Source organism: Mus caroli, unplaced genomic scaffold (assembly GCF_978045245.1).
Source record: "Mus caroli unplaced genomic scaffold, Mus_caroli_1 scaffold_8, whole genome shotgun sequence".
In the NCBI taxonomy this organism is placed as follows: domain Eukaryota; kingdom Metazoa; phylum Chordata; class Mammalia; order Rodentia; family Muridae; genus Mus; species Mus caroli.
Genome location: NW_028227263.1, coordinates 62,380,562 through 62,396,374, shown reverse-complemented (window position 1 = coordinate 62,396,374; position 15,813 = coordinate 62,380,562). Strand labels below are relative to the sequence as shown.

The 15,813-nt window shown below is 45.0% G+C and overlaps 1 protein-coding gene across 7 annotated transcripts in view; it reads right to left on the bottom strand.

The window, feature by feature from the left end:
- Arnt2 (aryl hydrocarbon receptor nuclear translocator 2) overlaps nt 1-15,813 on the bottom strand; it is a 157,474-nt gene that overhangs the window by 62,569 nt on the left and 79,092 nt on the right. For all 7 annotated transcript variants that reach the window (XM_029479466.2, XM_085841584.1, XM_029479467.2 and 4 more), the window contains one exon: nt 1,006-1,108. In XM_029479466.2, the coding sequence (XP_029335326.1) occupies nt 1,006-1,108 (103 nt within the window). The remainder of the gene's footprint in view (nt 1-1,005; nt 1,109-15,813) is intronic.

The following is a 15,813-nucleotide window of genomic DNA, read 5'->3' as shown; positions in this document are numbered from 1 at the left end:
GAAGTATACATCCCAGTCTCCATCCTTAGAATGATGCAACTGAATTACAAAGCCAAACCACTGACATTTTAAATACAAAGCTACAAGGTGCAGGATGTGGTTCAGCCAGTCACTAGCATGCTTGCCTACATAAAGGGAGTTCTGGATTTGAACTCCTATAAACCAGACATGGCAGCCCACACTTGTCATCTCAGCACTTAGGAAGTGGATGCAGGAAAATCCTAACTTCAAAGTCAGCTGCAGCTATATAAGTTTGATGCCAGCCTGGGACACATGAGACCCTGACTCAAAAACACAAAACAAAATATAAAAAATGTAATCAATTATGTTGAGGGCCAGTTAAACAGGTGTGAGTCGTTACAGGAAACACAAGATTAAGAATGGGATTGGTGGTTTCAATACAGACCATGTTGAGGAGTGCAGACTCTGGAGAGGCAAGGTGTGTGAGAGGCCCTGAAGGAGTCAGGAGAACAATCAAGAGGTGCAGAAGGGGAGAGTTAGTGCAATGCACAGCACCAAGGAGGTAGAAGTGGAGTATCAGGAGTTCCAAGCCACCCTACACTCCCCAAAGGCCAAAGGCTAAAAAATAGCTCAGGGGCAGAACACTTGCCTGGGGGCCACAGTCCTAGGTCCAATCCTCAGTACAGCCTCCCCACCCGCCACCCCCGCCAGAAAAGGACAAAAGTGTGTTGGTGTGGTAGTGCACGCTTAATCTCAGCACCCAAGAGAATCTTTGTGAGTTCAAGGCCAACCTTGTGCGTATAGCAAGTGCCAGGACAGTTGAGGCTACATTAAAAACAAAACCAAAAATCTAAAGAATGAGAAAGAGAGAAAAGGGTAATATGCTACACAAAGGTGTGAAATGGAATGGTGGGAAATGGTGAGTCACTAAAAGGGCAGGAGGCAGTGTTCTCATGCTGGATCAAGTACTGGGGTATACTTCTTGTCTGAAGAGCACCAGGTAGAGTGTAGCCCCCTGGCCTGGGCCTCTGCTAACCCACAAACCTCATCCTACAGATGAAGGAGCGCCGAGAGCCCATACACATGCGCATGGATGACTGCTGTCCCTCTTTCTTCACTGTCCCAGTCTTCAGGTCCAGGATGCGGCCTGAAGGAGAGAGAAGCACAGTAGTGTGAGCCTGAGATTAGGGCTGGGGAGGAAGGGGCAGAGCTCCAAATCTCTGCCAAGCCAGAACAAGCCAGGCTAATTTCTTGGCACCCCCAGTGTTCTTTGGCAGAAACTCACAGAGAAATGGAATCCATACGGTTCACAAGACCTTGTTTTTCTCAGTGCAATCTCTACTTGTCAGCTCTATTGTTGGGCCTGTGCCTTAAGTCACTCTAGTTTGGTCACCTCCTCCCCCAGCCCATGAAAACAGCCTCTGCCAAGGTCACCGACATCTTTCCCATTGCTGAATCCAAAAACACATCTTTCCTTTATTTGATCTGGCTGCTTTGCTGAAATTTGCAAATTATACATAGATCTCCAACAAAACAAAACAAAACAAAACAAAACAAAACAAAACAAAACAAAACAAAACACATCCTGCTAAGCCAGGCATGGTGGCACTACCTTTAATGCCAACACTCAGAAGGCAGAGGCAGGTGGATCTTGGAGTGTTAAGGCCAGCCTGGTCTATATAGTGAGTTCCAGGCAAGTTAGTGGTGTATAGGGAGATTCTGTCTTAAAAATCAAACAGCACCCCTCCCCTAAAACCCAGGCTTGTCACTCCTTTCTGGCACCCTCTGCTCTTTTGCTGTCCTTTCCCGCTCATCATAGTGGCTCTATCTCATCCACCTTTCCTTGTCATTCTCTATATAAATCCTTTGTGCAGTTTTATTCATGTGGAAGTCTTAGAGGTCACCTCTGGATGTCAGTGACCTAACGTCTTCTCTTCTGTTGAGCAGCCACTCCAAGTCCTCTGCCTGGCAGAGCTCCATCTCTGGCAGTTTACTGTGCAGCTACAAGGCAGCTCACCAGCTCCTTCCCAAACAGGCTCTGCACACCAGCCTGAGTGTCATCAGAAAATGAAACCTGAGCCAGGAAGCTAGATATTGTCTATGTTCTTCTCCCTCCCTACTGTGTGCTTGGCCTATCTTCTGCCTACTGGGCTTCACTCAGCCATCTTACTCTCATTTTAGAGGAAGATGTATTTTAGAATCTCTGTGTCTGTCTCTGAGACCAGCAACATTTTGTTCTCTCTATTGATTCCTTCCTACTCAGCTATCCCCAATGTCTCCAATCTCTACTATCTACAGCCTCCAGGATATAAACAACATCACGACTCTTTTGTTAGAAAGAAGAGAGCAAATGGAAACCTTCAGTGACCCAGAAGTCCTATCTTCTCTTCATCTGCGGGCAGATTGTCCTATCAACACTCGTGGTCCATTACTTGGCCTCCTCCCAGTACTGGACCCTGCAACCTGCCATTACCTACCACAGTCCCACGGATATCATCCGGTGCAGGCTACAGGGAAATCTCTGTGCCAGTTGCAAACAACATGTTTTGGTCACTTTCTTCCTTGTCCCACTCTTCAACATGACCCTTGTGGGGCAATGTGCTATTCACAGACAGTCTGGTCTCCAGTCAAGTTGAGGTCTGAACCCCGGTAAAACCTAATGGTGATAATTCACCTACATGGGATGGAAGGAGTTCCCTTATGTCTCCTGGACTCAAGGCTCCTGTCGAAGTTACTGCCCCCACAGCCCTCACAGGAGAAGTATGTGGTTAGTAGTCATGTAGACAATATCCCAAGCTTCTGACCTTCAGGCTACACTCCTCCCCAGTTACGTAGCAACAGTAAGATAACAGCTCATCATAAGAGGGGCTGCTTGGCCCCACCTCACTCTCTTCTCTTTCTCCTCATCCTCTCCTCTCTTCTCTCTTCATGCTCTCCTCTCATTCTCTTACTCTCTCTCCCTCTTGCTCTCTCTCTCTTACTCTAGCCTTTCTCCTTTCTCTCCTTTTTCCCCTTCTCTCCTCTTGGTCATGGCTGGTCTCTTTCTCTTTCTACCTTCTCTCCTTTCTCCCTGCCTTTCTATAATAAAGCTCTAAAACCATAGACTGTCTCTGTTCATCAAGGCCTGCTGTGCATGGGCAATGGGATAGGCTTTCTTCTAATGAGCCATTTCTAATCATCTGATGGAAGGACTTCCTGTGCTCCAGTCAAGGCCCACACTAAGGACTCTTGCCTGCGTGGGAACCTCTCTCCCTCTGCCCTCTCTCCCATATCCCCGGGGCCAAGGGTGTCACCCTAGGTCCTCTGGTATTGGGGGTTGCCCCGATGCCCACCCGGGGCTGAGTGGAAAGCATCTGGCAGCCCTCCCATGTCCACTTGCCCAGAGCATAGGAGGAACTCTGGCCGGACATGGGCTCCTCCCTCCCCCCTCTTTTCCCTACACCTCCTTAGTTCCCAACAGACCCTGATAATATTTTTGCTATGGGACACCAAGACTTCCAGCTAGCTCCTCATTTGTAGAAGTGGCTCCTTGTCCTCAGCCCTTACCCTCTCTTGGTGTTGGGCCTTGGAGCTTCTCTTTCCCATTTCTTTTGAGAGGTCTTTGGTGACATCTTTTCTTCTCGTATTACCTCTAACATACTGAAGACATTTTAACACCCATCTCTCGAGGACAAAGACATTCCCTTTAAACCAAAACTCTATGGTGGCTCCTCTGAGTCCCCTGTTAAGCTGGGCTCAGCTTTTGGCTTCCTCTTCTGGTCCAAAGCATACAGTTTTAGAAAGACATTTTAAGATAAGTCAATGTTATAAGTTTGCATGAGTTGGTCCCCAGAATGGCATTACTGAATACGGTGAAATTTTATAAGGTGGGGCATTGTAGATGGTCCTTAGGTCAGTGGGGATGCGCCTCTGACAACTATGGGAGCATGGGCTCTTGTATGACCTATCTTGTGAGTTAGGCAGTATGCTCTGCCCTGCCTCCTCCCCAATGCCATCTAGCACCCCATTAGAGGTCAAAAGCATGATTCAGACCACCATTCTCTGACTGGAACCTCCAAAGCCCCAAGCCAAAACCAACATCTTATCTTTAGTGACGATGCCAGGTATTTTATCACAGTAGTGGGAAACTGAGTAACACTATTGGGCAAAACGCTCACCCTTAGTATCTGACTTCCCCTGATATCTTATCACTGTGGCCTATATTCAGTATGAACTCTGGTAAGTGGGTATAACAAGAATTCTCTTTACTCCAGTGTTAATTCTTAGTAATCTTCCACCCAATTAGTCCTCACCCTATCCTTGATTCTAAGTTTCTGGTTTTCTTTGTTGGAGTCAGATTCATTTCTATCTCTTTCCTCACTGTAGAACTCTACTGCGTGGTTCTCCCAGCCTTCACCATAGCCTTGAAGATATTTGACAAGCCCCATGTAGTCAGACTCCTCTTAGAAGCGTCAATGCGTCCAGTTGTTTCTAGGCATCATAGACATTATCATTCATGGCTGCAAATAAAATGTGTCATTCTTCCAAAGCTGCCCTTTCACCATGGTCTTCACTCCACCAGTCAATTGTTGAAATCCTCCACTGAAGAGCATGAGGGACTGGAGAGATGGCAGTGGGAACAAGTACTTACTGTGCAAGCATGAGACCCCAAGCCCAGACCTCAGCACCCATGTAAAATGGCTAGGCACGGGTACATATGTTTGTAACACCAGGGGCACTGGGGAATGGTGGCAGGAGGGTTGCTAGGACTTGATAGCTGCCAGCCTAGGTTCAGTGAGAGCGAAGTAAAGTGGAGTGATATACAGTCAGCATGGTAGACTTAAACAGTCACACTGTTTCTTGAAAATCACTCTTGCTCCCCACTAGTGGTCTCCAAAAGTCCACATCCCTTATCCCAGTATGAAAGCATCCAGTCTGACCTCTGCTCACCTCATGACCCTCTTCGGCTCTGCCTGGGGCCTGGCTATCCAGCGCAATACATGGCGCCCAGGGTGCTCCTGGCTGCTCCCTTGGCCCTGAGCTGCCCCTTTCCTTGACTGACTCTTTGAGTTTCATCATGACATCCACTTGTTACCTCAGTGACCACAAACTAACAGCACTGACCTAAGCACATGGGGTGGGTGGAGCAAATGGAACCAAATAGAAAGAAATGGAATAGGACTTGACAGGACAGACTTACAAATAGACAAATGCTAGTGAAGGACACAGGGCACAAGAACATGGCCGAGAGCCCCCTCCTTTGAATCAGTTAAGTGAGACCCTCTCACTAGAAAGAGAAGAACAGTGAAATACTTTCTCCTGCCCTCTGTTTGGGTTTGCTGTGCTAATGAAGGAAGGACATAAAGGACAACAAATATGCCAGGCAGCCACCTCCCTGGGTCACACTCCGGAGGCATGCTGTGCTTTCCTGAGCTGGCTCTCTAGCATCATTTTAGGATGGTTTGGCAAGTATGGCTCTGGACTGGGCCTACCAGCTTGCTCTCCTCACTCCTGCAGTACTCTTGGACCTGGCAGCCTTCTCTACAGATGTGGAGCACAGCTCTGTAAGGTGCATGCTTTAAATCGACACCAGGCCCTTTGAGGGGCACCTCTAAGCAGGGTGTGTGCACACAGACTTCAATGCCCCCTGGAGGCGACACTGAACTTGAGAGTTGCCAGTGACCTTGCAGAGCAGATCCGGAGCTCTGCTGACTGTGCTGTCTGCTATTCTGGTTTTGACACCTGTCTGTCTCATTCACAGACAGCATCTTTTACAGCCCTTTTAGTGTAAACCATCACTTGCTTTATCATCAACCAAATGGCAAAAGGTTTCAGCTGTGAAGCAGGAGGCAGGAGGGTCTGTCAAATTCCAAAGTGCTCTGAAAATAAATCCCAGCTGCGAAGTCAGCTCATGGCGCAACATGAGGAAATGAACAAACACATCTCCTGTGATCTGCTGTGGGGACCCTCAGAGACAACTGCCCCAACGTTTGTTTCTCCACATGCTTCTCAGGTTTCCTTGAGCCCAGTGAGCTCCCTCTCTAGGCTATTCAGGAATGCAAGCATGCTTGACTGTCTTGTAGGTGTATTTCTGAAAGGGGGTGTATGAGCTGGATCTGGCAAATATATCAGCAGTGGAGATGCGTGAAGGCAGGTGGCCATCCCGGCATTGGGCCCTGAATCCCATTGTGAACCAATGGGCTGGATCGAAATGGGATTTCAGAATGAATACCCATGAGACCATTCTGATGTTTAACTTTGACCCATGAAGCCTTAGGGTTGGATGGTCTGCATGTCAGTAGATACCTGGCATCCATCAGTCAGTCCAGGCCAGTGCCAAGGTCTTCCCTTCTCTACCCCCATCCTCCTCTGTGTGGACAGAATAATGTGTTTTCTTAAAGTTCACGGGACTGAACACACAGCCTTCCTCATGCTAGCCATGCTAGTCAGACAGTCTAGTGCTGAGCAACATCCCTGGTCCAAAGTGGGGAGACTTGTTCTCTCACACTTGTGTCTCTGGCTCATCCTACCTTCCACCTTCCATCATGGTTTGTTAGGCTGGACTTCTAAGTCATCTCCTATTTTCTTCATGCTTGTTCTATGCCCCTTTCTCTCCTTCCCATAAGGTCTTCCTGGTGCCCTATAAATGCATCCCTCTGGAATAAGCTGACCTGTGAACACTCAGTTCTTTACACACATTCCCTCAGTCAATGCCTCAGTAAGAACCAAGCTGATGTCTTGCCTTCCAAGCAATAGTATCCCACCCGGGACAGGAAGCTCTTGCTTCCACACACAGACGCTGCCTATTTTGCCTTTGCATCTGCTGTGCCTACCTGCCATCCCTCTGTTATTGAAGCCTTCCAGTAAGACATCCTTCTTCCTTCAATGTTTTCTTTGTTTTAGAGATGCTGGGGACAGAGTGCAGGATTTTGCACACGCTTGGCAAGCACTCGACTACTGAGCCATATCCCAAACCATTCCTCTTTTACTTAGAATCTGGAAGATCACTCCCTTTCTTTCTCCTCTCTTCAAAATCTGCCAGCATGCCCTGGGATCTCAGTGTCCATTTCCTTTTTTATATTTTTATTTTTATTGGATAGTTCCTTTATTTACGTTTCAAATGTTATCCCCTTCCCCCATTTTCCCACCTCCCAGAAACCCCCTATCCAATCCTTCCTCCCCCTGATTCTATGATGGTGTTCCTCCACTCACCCACCCACTCCCACCTCCCTGTCCTCGATTCCCCTACACTGGGGCATCTATCGGGCCTTCATAGGACCTAGGATTTCTCCTCCCACTGATGCCTGACAAGGCCATCCTCTGCTACATATGCAGCTGGAGCCATGTGTACTCCTTGGTTGATGGCTTAGCCCCTCGGAGCTCTGGGGTCTGGCTGGTTGATATTGTTGTTCTTCCTATGGGGTTGCAAATCCCTTCAGCTCCTTCAGTCCTTTCTCTAACTCCTCTACTGGGGACCCTACACTCAGTCCAATGGTTGGCTGTGAGCATTCACCTCTGTATTTGTAAGGCTCTGAGGAGACATCTATTTCAGGTTCCTGTCAGCATGCACTTCTTGGCATCCACAATAGTGTCTGGGTTTGGTAACTGTGTATGGGATGAATCCCCAGGTGAGACAGTCTCTGGATGGCCTTTCCTTCAGTCTCTGCTCTACACTTTATCTCCATATTTGCTCCTGTGAGTATTTTATTTTCCTTCTAAGAAGGACTGAAGCACTTTGGTCTTCCTTCTTCTTGAGTGTCAATTGTATCTAGAGTACTTGGAGCTTTGGGGCTAATATCCACTTATCAGTAAGTGCATACCATGTGTGTTCTTTTGTGATTGGGTTACCTCACTCAGGATGATATTTTCTAGTTCCATCCATTTGCCTAAGAATTTCATGAAGTCATTGTTTTTAATAGCTGGGTAGTACTACATTGTGTAAATGTACCACATTTTCTGTATCCATTCCTCTGTTGAGGGACATCTGGGTTCTTTCCAGCTCCTGGCTATTATAAATAAGTCTATGAACATGGTGGAGCATGTGCCCTTATTACATGTTGCTGCATCTTCTGGGTATGTGACCAGGAGTGGTATAGCTGGGTGCTTAACATCCCTCACTCAGGACTCATTCCCCTCCATCCCAAGCCTGCTGGTCTCCTCCAGGGAGCCTCTCGCTTGACATCACATCTATTGTTTCTGCACGTGAAACATGTCCATATCATCACTGGGCCACAGCTTCCCAGCCTGTTAGTTACCACTTTCAGCCTGGTCCTCCTCCTATCATCACTGGGCCACAGCTTCCCAGCCTGTTACCACTCTCAGCCTGATCCTCCATTGTCATGATTTGAATGTGAAATGTCCTCCATAGGCTTTTGTGTTGGAACACTTGCTCTCCAGCTGTCAGTGCTGTCTGGGAACCTTATGAAATCTTTGGGACATGGAACGTAGGTCACTGGAGACCAGTCTTAAGGGTTACTGCCCAACCTTGCTTCAGGTCTGACTCTCTGCTTACTGGTCTGTCTGGCCATTGTGTAAGAAGCTTGGCCATATGTTTATGTCACCATGAGCCTCACCATGATTTCCCTTCATGATAGCCTCAAACTGTGAAGTAACATAAGCCCTTCCTCTAGGAAGTTGCTTCTGTTAGCCACTTTTGTCACAGAGATGCCATCGCCAACCTCCCTAGCTTCTCTGGGAGACATGACATCAAGTCAGCCTCAGAATATAAAGAGCTTGGTCTCAAGCTGAGAGCTATGTAAACTTAGACTAGTATTTTTCTTCTGAGATGCTTTTCTGTTCTGTAAGTAACATGATAACTATAGAATACTAATATATGCTGTTTTCCTGTTCTTTGAATTCTGTGAGCATCTAGTCAAAAAGGCATCCATTTCCTAGTACAGACATGAGGAACCCCTCTGTGACCCTGGTATCTTGTCACCTAATCCAGGAGTGCACAAGTCACTCAACAGCTGCCTTTGCCATAGGAGCCCCAAGCATTTTCCAGTACATCGGGAAACAAGTATCTTTCTGGATCTGTTATACAAAGGAGAGTTAGGGTGAGTGAGAACAGTGGGGCAGGCTATTTCAAAAGGAGTGGGGCAGAAGGATCCAAGACATAGCTCCTCTACAAGGCAGCTATGGAAGTTTGAACAGGGTGTTTACTCTCTCTATGTCTCAGTTTCTTTGACTGGAAAATAGGATCACATATCCCTACTTTATATGGTTATGAGAAGAAGATCTGACTTTCATGAGGGGGTCCACTGAGGGGGCTAGAGTTCAAAGTGCTGGCAGGTTCTAGGCAGTACTTTGTGAGCGCCTAGAGTATACAGCCAAAGGGACCAGAAAGCCAAAGCAGGGTGCATCTCCAAAGGCCTCTGATCTGGTGCTAGACCAAAGCCCTGCCCTGGGGAACAGGACACGAAGCCAGCCTCAGAATATGAAGATCTCTGTCTTGGGCTGAGAACTATATGAACTTAGATGAGTATTTTTCTCCTGAGGTGCTTTTCTGTTCTTTAAGTAACATGATCACTATAAAACATTGTTCTACACCCCCCCACACACACACCCATACCCATATGCCCATCGAGTAAAGTCCCAGACAATCCTCTATGGAGAAAAAACACTCTCCATGCAGGCGGACTGCTGTCAATGCTTTTCTCTACATATTTGCTCTTTATTTCAATTAGCTGAGGTTTCATGGTATACTTTCCCACTTCATGTCACTTAGCATAAACTAAATCTCATTTTCATGGCTCAATAATAATATTTTGCATGGAGAATTTACTTTTGAAGATTTAAGTTATCTCAAGATTTTTCATATGGTGTAAGGCTGTTGTGGATCTATATGCACATACATATTTACATATTGGTACATAATGCATGTATATATATATATATATATATATGTACATATATATTTGTGCTTATGTACATGTGTGGATTATTTGCATGTGTGTACACATGTGGATATGCAAATGTTTATATATTTGTGTGTATGTGTATATATATATATATATATGAGTTCATGTGTATATAGCCATGTATGTTTTGTATATGCCTATGTGTATATATGTATGTATGCATTTATACGTATCTGTGTGTATGTATGTACCTATAGATATATAAGTGTACTTGTATGTATGTACACATGTGTATACACAAATGTGTTTGCATAAGAGTATTTGTGTCTATGCATGTGTGTATGTGTTTACATATGCATGTGTCTCCATATGCATAATATATGCATATGCAAATCTAAGTATACATATATACACACACATATATGTATACATATACACACACACGTGTGTATAATATCTCAGCTTAGGATGAGTGCTATGCTACACAATCACTGAATCATTAGACTATCCTTACCACTCTTCATCTTAAACCCCAAAGATCATGGCGAGTCTCATTCTCAACTCTTTAGTGTTCAGTTTTTCTGCCTCATTATCTTAGTTAGGTTTTATTGCTGTGAAGAGACACCATGACCTTATAAGACACCAGCCCTTATAAGGAAGACATTTAATTGGGGCTGGCTTACATTGTCATCATGGTGGGAAGCATGGCAGCACAAAGGCAGACATGGTGCCAGAGAGGTTTCTTAGAGTTCTATATCTGGCTCCTCAAACATCACGGAGAGATACACTAGGCCTGGCTTGAGCATTTGAAATCTCAAAGTCCACCAGCAACACACTTCCTGTATCAACACGTACTTCAACAAGGTCATATCTCTTAACAGTGCCACTTCCTATGAGCCCATGGTGGCCATTTTCATTCAAACCACTGTACCCATGAAATGGGATAAAAATGTCACCCATCCACCTTAAAGTTTTGAACTGTAATTTTCCCCGGATAGTTAAAGAGCAGGAAATGCTTGAGAACTGGGGTCAGCTGAAATCTGGCCCACCATCTGCTTTTGTAAATAAAGTTTTAATGAAAACCAGTCCTGCCTACTCATTTGTTTCTGGTCCATGGCTACATCCAAACTAGAACGATTAAGTTGAGTGATCATAGAAGAGACTACACAGTCCACAAAGATATCAATCACCCGACCCTTTACTAAGACATTTTAAAGATTCTAGAGCAGGGTGCCTTTTCCTGAGACCATATATTTCTTCCGTAACATTTTGGTAAGCTAGCTTTTAAGTTTTATTTTTCTTAGTAGTGACTTTTTGAAAAAGAAGAATCAGAAGTTTGTCTTGGATAAGATTACAAAAGAAGACTCTGTGCACATAAAAATGCTCCCCAGGCTACAAGAGAAATACAAATATAAATTAGAAATATTTCATCAAAAGAACCTTGAGAAAACCAGAAACATCTTATCTTGGTTTTAAAAGAAACTAAGGGATAAAACCAAGAAAAAGATGTTTAATGACAAAATGAAGTAATGGCCCCACAACATGACAATATTTGATGTGGTTCTAAAAATGTGTGGCCCCCTGAAATGGGCACCCAGGGGCTGAAGATACTTTCACTGGCGTTCCAGTAACAATGTGTTCCCTTTCTCAAGAGGTTGACCCCCACCATCCTAGCAGCTGCACACACAGGAACAAGCACCCTGCGCCAGCACAGGAACCCAACCAGCGTGCAATAAGACTGGAAAAGCATAAGAAAACAGGCTCTCTGGACTGTGTAACAAATGCCTGCCTTAGACAGGGTAATTTGTAAACAGTCAACTTCGTTGTTTACAGCTCTGGAGGCTGAGAAAAGATCAAGAAGAAGGCAGTGGCAGATCTGATGTCTGATGGAGACCTGTTCTTCATAGATACCATTTTACCTCTCTCTCTTTGTGGGGAAGAAGAGGCAAGCAGGATCCTATGAATCTCTCTCACCAGAGCATTGTGGTCTGAACCTGAAATGTCCACCACAGGCTTGCTTTATGTGCTAATTCTGAAACTGACACTGTTGGGGAGGATATGGAAGCTCTAGGACATGGGGTCTCAGTGGAGGATGTGGGTGAGTGTTGAAAGTGGTACCCAGTCTCTGGTCCTGCTTTGCTTTGTTGTCTGTCTACTGTGAGATTAAAAGCTGCCTCTGGCACACAGTCCTGGTGCCACTGATGTCTTGAGGATGGACCTGGCCATTACAGACTGAAGTTTCTAAAATTCTAAGATGAAATAAACATTTCCTTCCTTGAGTTGTTTCTGTTGAGTGTTTTGACCACAGTGACACAGAAAATAGCTGTCACAAGCATCAAACCTATCAGGCTATCATGGGATAATCAACACTTACCCACCTCAATGCTCATAAGGAGTGTAGGTTTCAACTTGGGAATTTGGGAGACAACAACATTAAGATCACAAAATGTAGGTACAATTTCCTCATGTTTCATAGCAATGGCAGGTGTTTGGATAATGCATCAACCAGTTCACTACTTCTAGTCAAGCCAGTTTCTTTCCTAAGCCAAGAAAGAGAGGATGAGGGCAGCTGAGCTGTGTGGAGACATGTGCAAGTCTAGCTACCAGCTACTGCCTATTGCAACACTTTTTTAGAATGGCACTCATCTAATTCTCTGTATTATGAACATGGGGGGAAGCTGCTATCTTCTTACAAGAGCTCTCTATCCTGGCCTCAGAGATTGGTTGAGGGCAAAACACTGGATGCAAGCTGAGCTCATTTCTGTCAACCTAAGCACCTCACTCACCTTCAGTCACAGTGATCTGGTTTAAGGCTAGTATTCTAAGCAGGCCAATCAGAGTCCATCACAGACAACAATGTAAGCTTTCCCACCATTCCACCTCTTTTTCTTTGGGATCTGAGCATGACTCTTGCAGCAACAATGTGTCATGGGAAAACTTCAGAAGAGCAGTGAAAACATGAAACACAGGAGTATGTCCTTTTGGTGCTCACATTTTAGAGCCAACGAACCACCTTGTGCAAGTCCACAGGTTCAATTTTAGCTTTCTCTATTTTCAGTTAAACAGCCAAGACCAATATAAGGGTCTGTGGCTTTGGTAGTTTGAATGAGAATGCCCTCATATGCTCGCATGCTTAGTCCCCAGTTGATGAACTGGTTGGAAGGATTAGGTGTGGTTTTGTTGGAGTGAATATGCATGTCTTTATTGGAGGTGATGTGTCACTTGAGGTGGGCTTTGAGATTTAAAAAGTTCATGCCAGGCCCAGTATGATGGTTTACATGAAAATGTCCACCACAAATTTATAGAGAGTGGCACTATTAGGAGGTATTGACTTGTTGGAGGAAGTATGTCACTAGGGGTGGCTTTTGAGGTTTCAAATGCTCAAGCCAGGCCCAATGTCATTTTCTCTTCCTTCTGCCTGCTGATCCAGATACAGAATTCTCAGTTATTTCTCCAGCACCATGTTTGCTTGTAAGATGCCATGCTTCCTGCCATGATGACACTGGGCTAAATGTCTGAACTGTAAGCCAGCCCATTGTCACAAATGTTTTCCTTTATAAGAGTTGCCTTGGTCATGACATCTCTTCACAGAAACAGAAACCCTAAGATACATAGTCTGTCTCTTTGTCTCTGTCTCTCTCTGTCTCTCTCTCTCTCTCTTTCCCTCTCCCCTCCCCCTCTGTCTCCTTCTCTGTCTCTGCCTCTCTCTTTCCCTCTACCCAATTCTTTCTGCCTGATGCCTATGGATCTGGATGTAAAGCTCTCAGCTACTGCTCTAGCACCATGAATGCCTACTTCCTGCCACAATGATATTAGACTAAGCATCGGAAACTGTAAGCAAGTCTTCAAATAAATGTTTTGTTTTATAGTTACTTAAGTCATGGTATCTCTTCACAGCAATAGAACAGGAAAGAAGACAGTGACTTTTAACAAAAAATAACTAAAGAATTAATCACACAGTCTAAAATCGACTCAATATTACACAACAAATGTCTACATATACAATTTTGTGTGATTGTGTAATAGATGTTACCAGGGAGAACCATGGACCAACTTATGCTTAGCTGTCACTTTGACACAGCTCAGAATCATCTGAAGGAGTTTCAATTGAAGGATTGGCTAGATCATATTATCTGTGAGGGATTGTCTTTATTGGTGAAAGATGTGGAAGAGCCCAAATCCACTGTGGGTATCGCCATTCCGAGGGAGGTGAACTTGGACTATATGAGAAAGCTAGCTGAGCATGAGCCAGAGAGGTAGGGAGCAGAGGAGGAAGAGGAAGAGGAGGAGGAGGAGGAGGAAGAAGAAGAAGAAGAAGAAGAAGAAGAAGAAGAAGAAAGAGAGAGAGAGAGAGAGAGAGAGAGAGAGAGAGAGAGAGAGAGAGAGAGAGAGAGAGAGAACATGAGCGTGGAAGTGGTTTCTACCTCAAGTTCCTGCTTCTGACTTCCCTCAATGATGGTAATTTTAAGATGAAATAAACCCTTTTCTTTCCTAAGCCGATTTTGGTAAGAGTGTTTTATCACAGCTACAGAACTTACACTAGAACAAGAATGAAGAAGGACATTTAGAAGTTAGCCTTAGTGGAAAAGAAATTACCTTACTACCGACATACAAAAAAACTGTTGAGGCACAGAAGTAAAGGAAAACAGATTGAATCTCTGTAGTTTATTATTATGAATATGGTACAGTCATACCTTCTGTCTGCCTGTGCCCTCGGCAGGCATTCTTGACAATTTTCCTTCCTTGGTCATCCCAGTAGTCATTATTTTCACCATGAGGGAACTTAAGTCCAGATACATTCAATAACTCAATAAAGATGGTTCCATAGCTCAGGAACAGGGAGCTGAGCTGCTACCTGCACAGTCCAGTCTCTACATAAGAGCTTGATGCTCCACGACAGAAGATGAGATAGAACACACCAGACGGAAGCAGATGGGCAGGGAAGGGATAGAAGGTCAGCCATCTTCAGGGCACTGTGGCTAGCTTGTGTCTGTTTCAGGATCAGAGACGTAAACTAGGGAAATTAGGCTTTGGTTTGGTTTGGCAATTCTTTCTCTGTATTTGTTTATTGCTTTTTTATTTTTTCCTTTGAATTAATAGAGTTGTTTGGATCATTCCAGTCTGTCTCAGCAGTTCCTAGGCGAGTGGGGTTAGAGAGGTGAAAGTTTGTATGTCCTTTTGGGTGGAGTTAAAGAAAGAGCTGTTCTCTCAAAGCAGGCACAGTTACAAATGCAACCACACCTTCCTGTTTTGCCTGTGGTAGCCCAGGATTTTAGCTCTTACACTGGGAGTTAGTTTTCATTCTCAAAACATGGTATTGTGAGCAACAGATAATCTCCCCAGTCACCTTATACAAGGTGGTAGTAAAGAAAGAATCCAAGTGAGAAGAAGGTCCCACCTCACAGATGCTCAGAAGCTGGGGCTCAGGCTGCCTCCTGGCTCGTACTCAAGCCTATCTGCTCACAGCTGGGGCTTCAGTTTATTTGTGGGAATAGAGGATAATGCTATAAAAACTCGTAAAAACTAAGTATGCCATCAATGCAGTACCTGCTCCCAGGAGGGAATGGAGCACAGCTGGACTTGATCACTGAGGGTTCAAGTTCATGTGAGTTCAGTTCTGCAAGGGGGTGGGTGAAGTGGGTGGTTCACAGTCACACACACAGTTACAAAGCTCCAGCCTTCTACAGAAATGTTTTCTGTGGCCCAGATGGAGCTGTTGGCTGTACCTGATAGTCTGTTGGTCTGACCTCCTTGCAGGCCAGCACTCACTAAGAACCCTGCATCAGCCACATTAAGAGGTCCAGCTTGTAGGAAACACTTGAAGACTAACTCGAAGCTGAGGTCCTAAGAAGAGGGAAAGTCTTTGCTCCTCTCTGAAATTCTTGCTCTGGGAGGAAGGCTCTTCTCTATTGTATACTCGCCAACACTCTCAAGCTTATCAACTCTCCAACACTTTTCTATTCTCAACCTACATTAATGGGCTCCCCTGTGAGGATCTTAGAATGTCAGAATC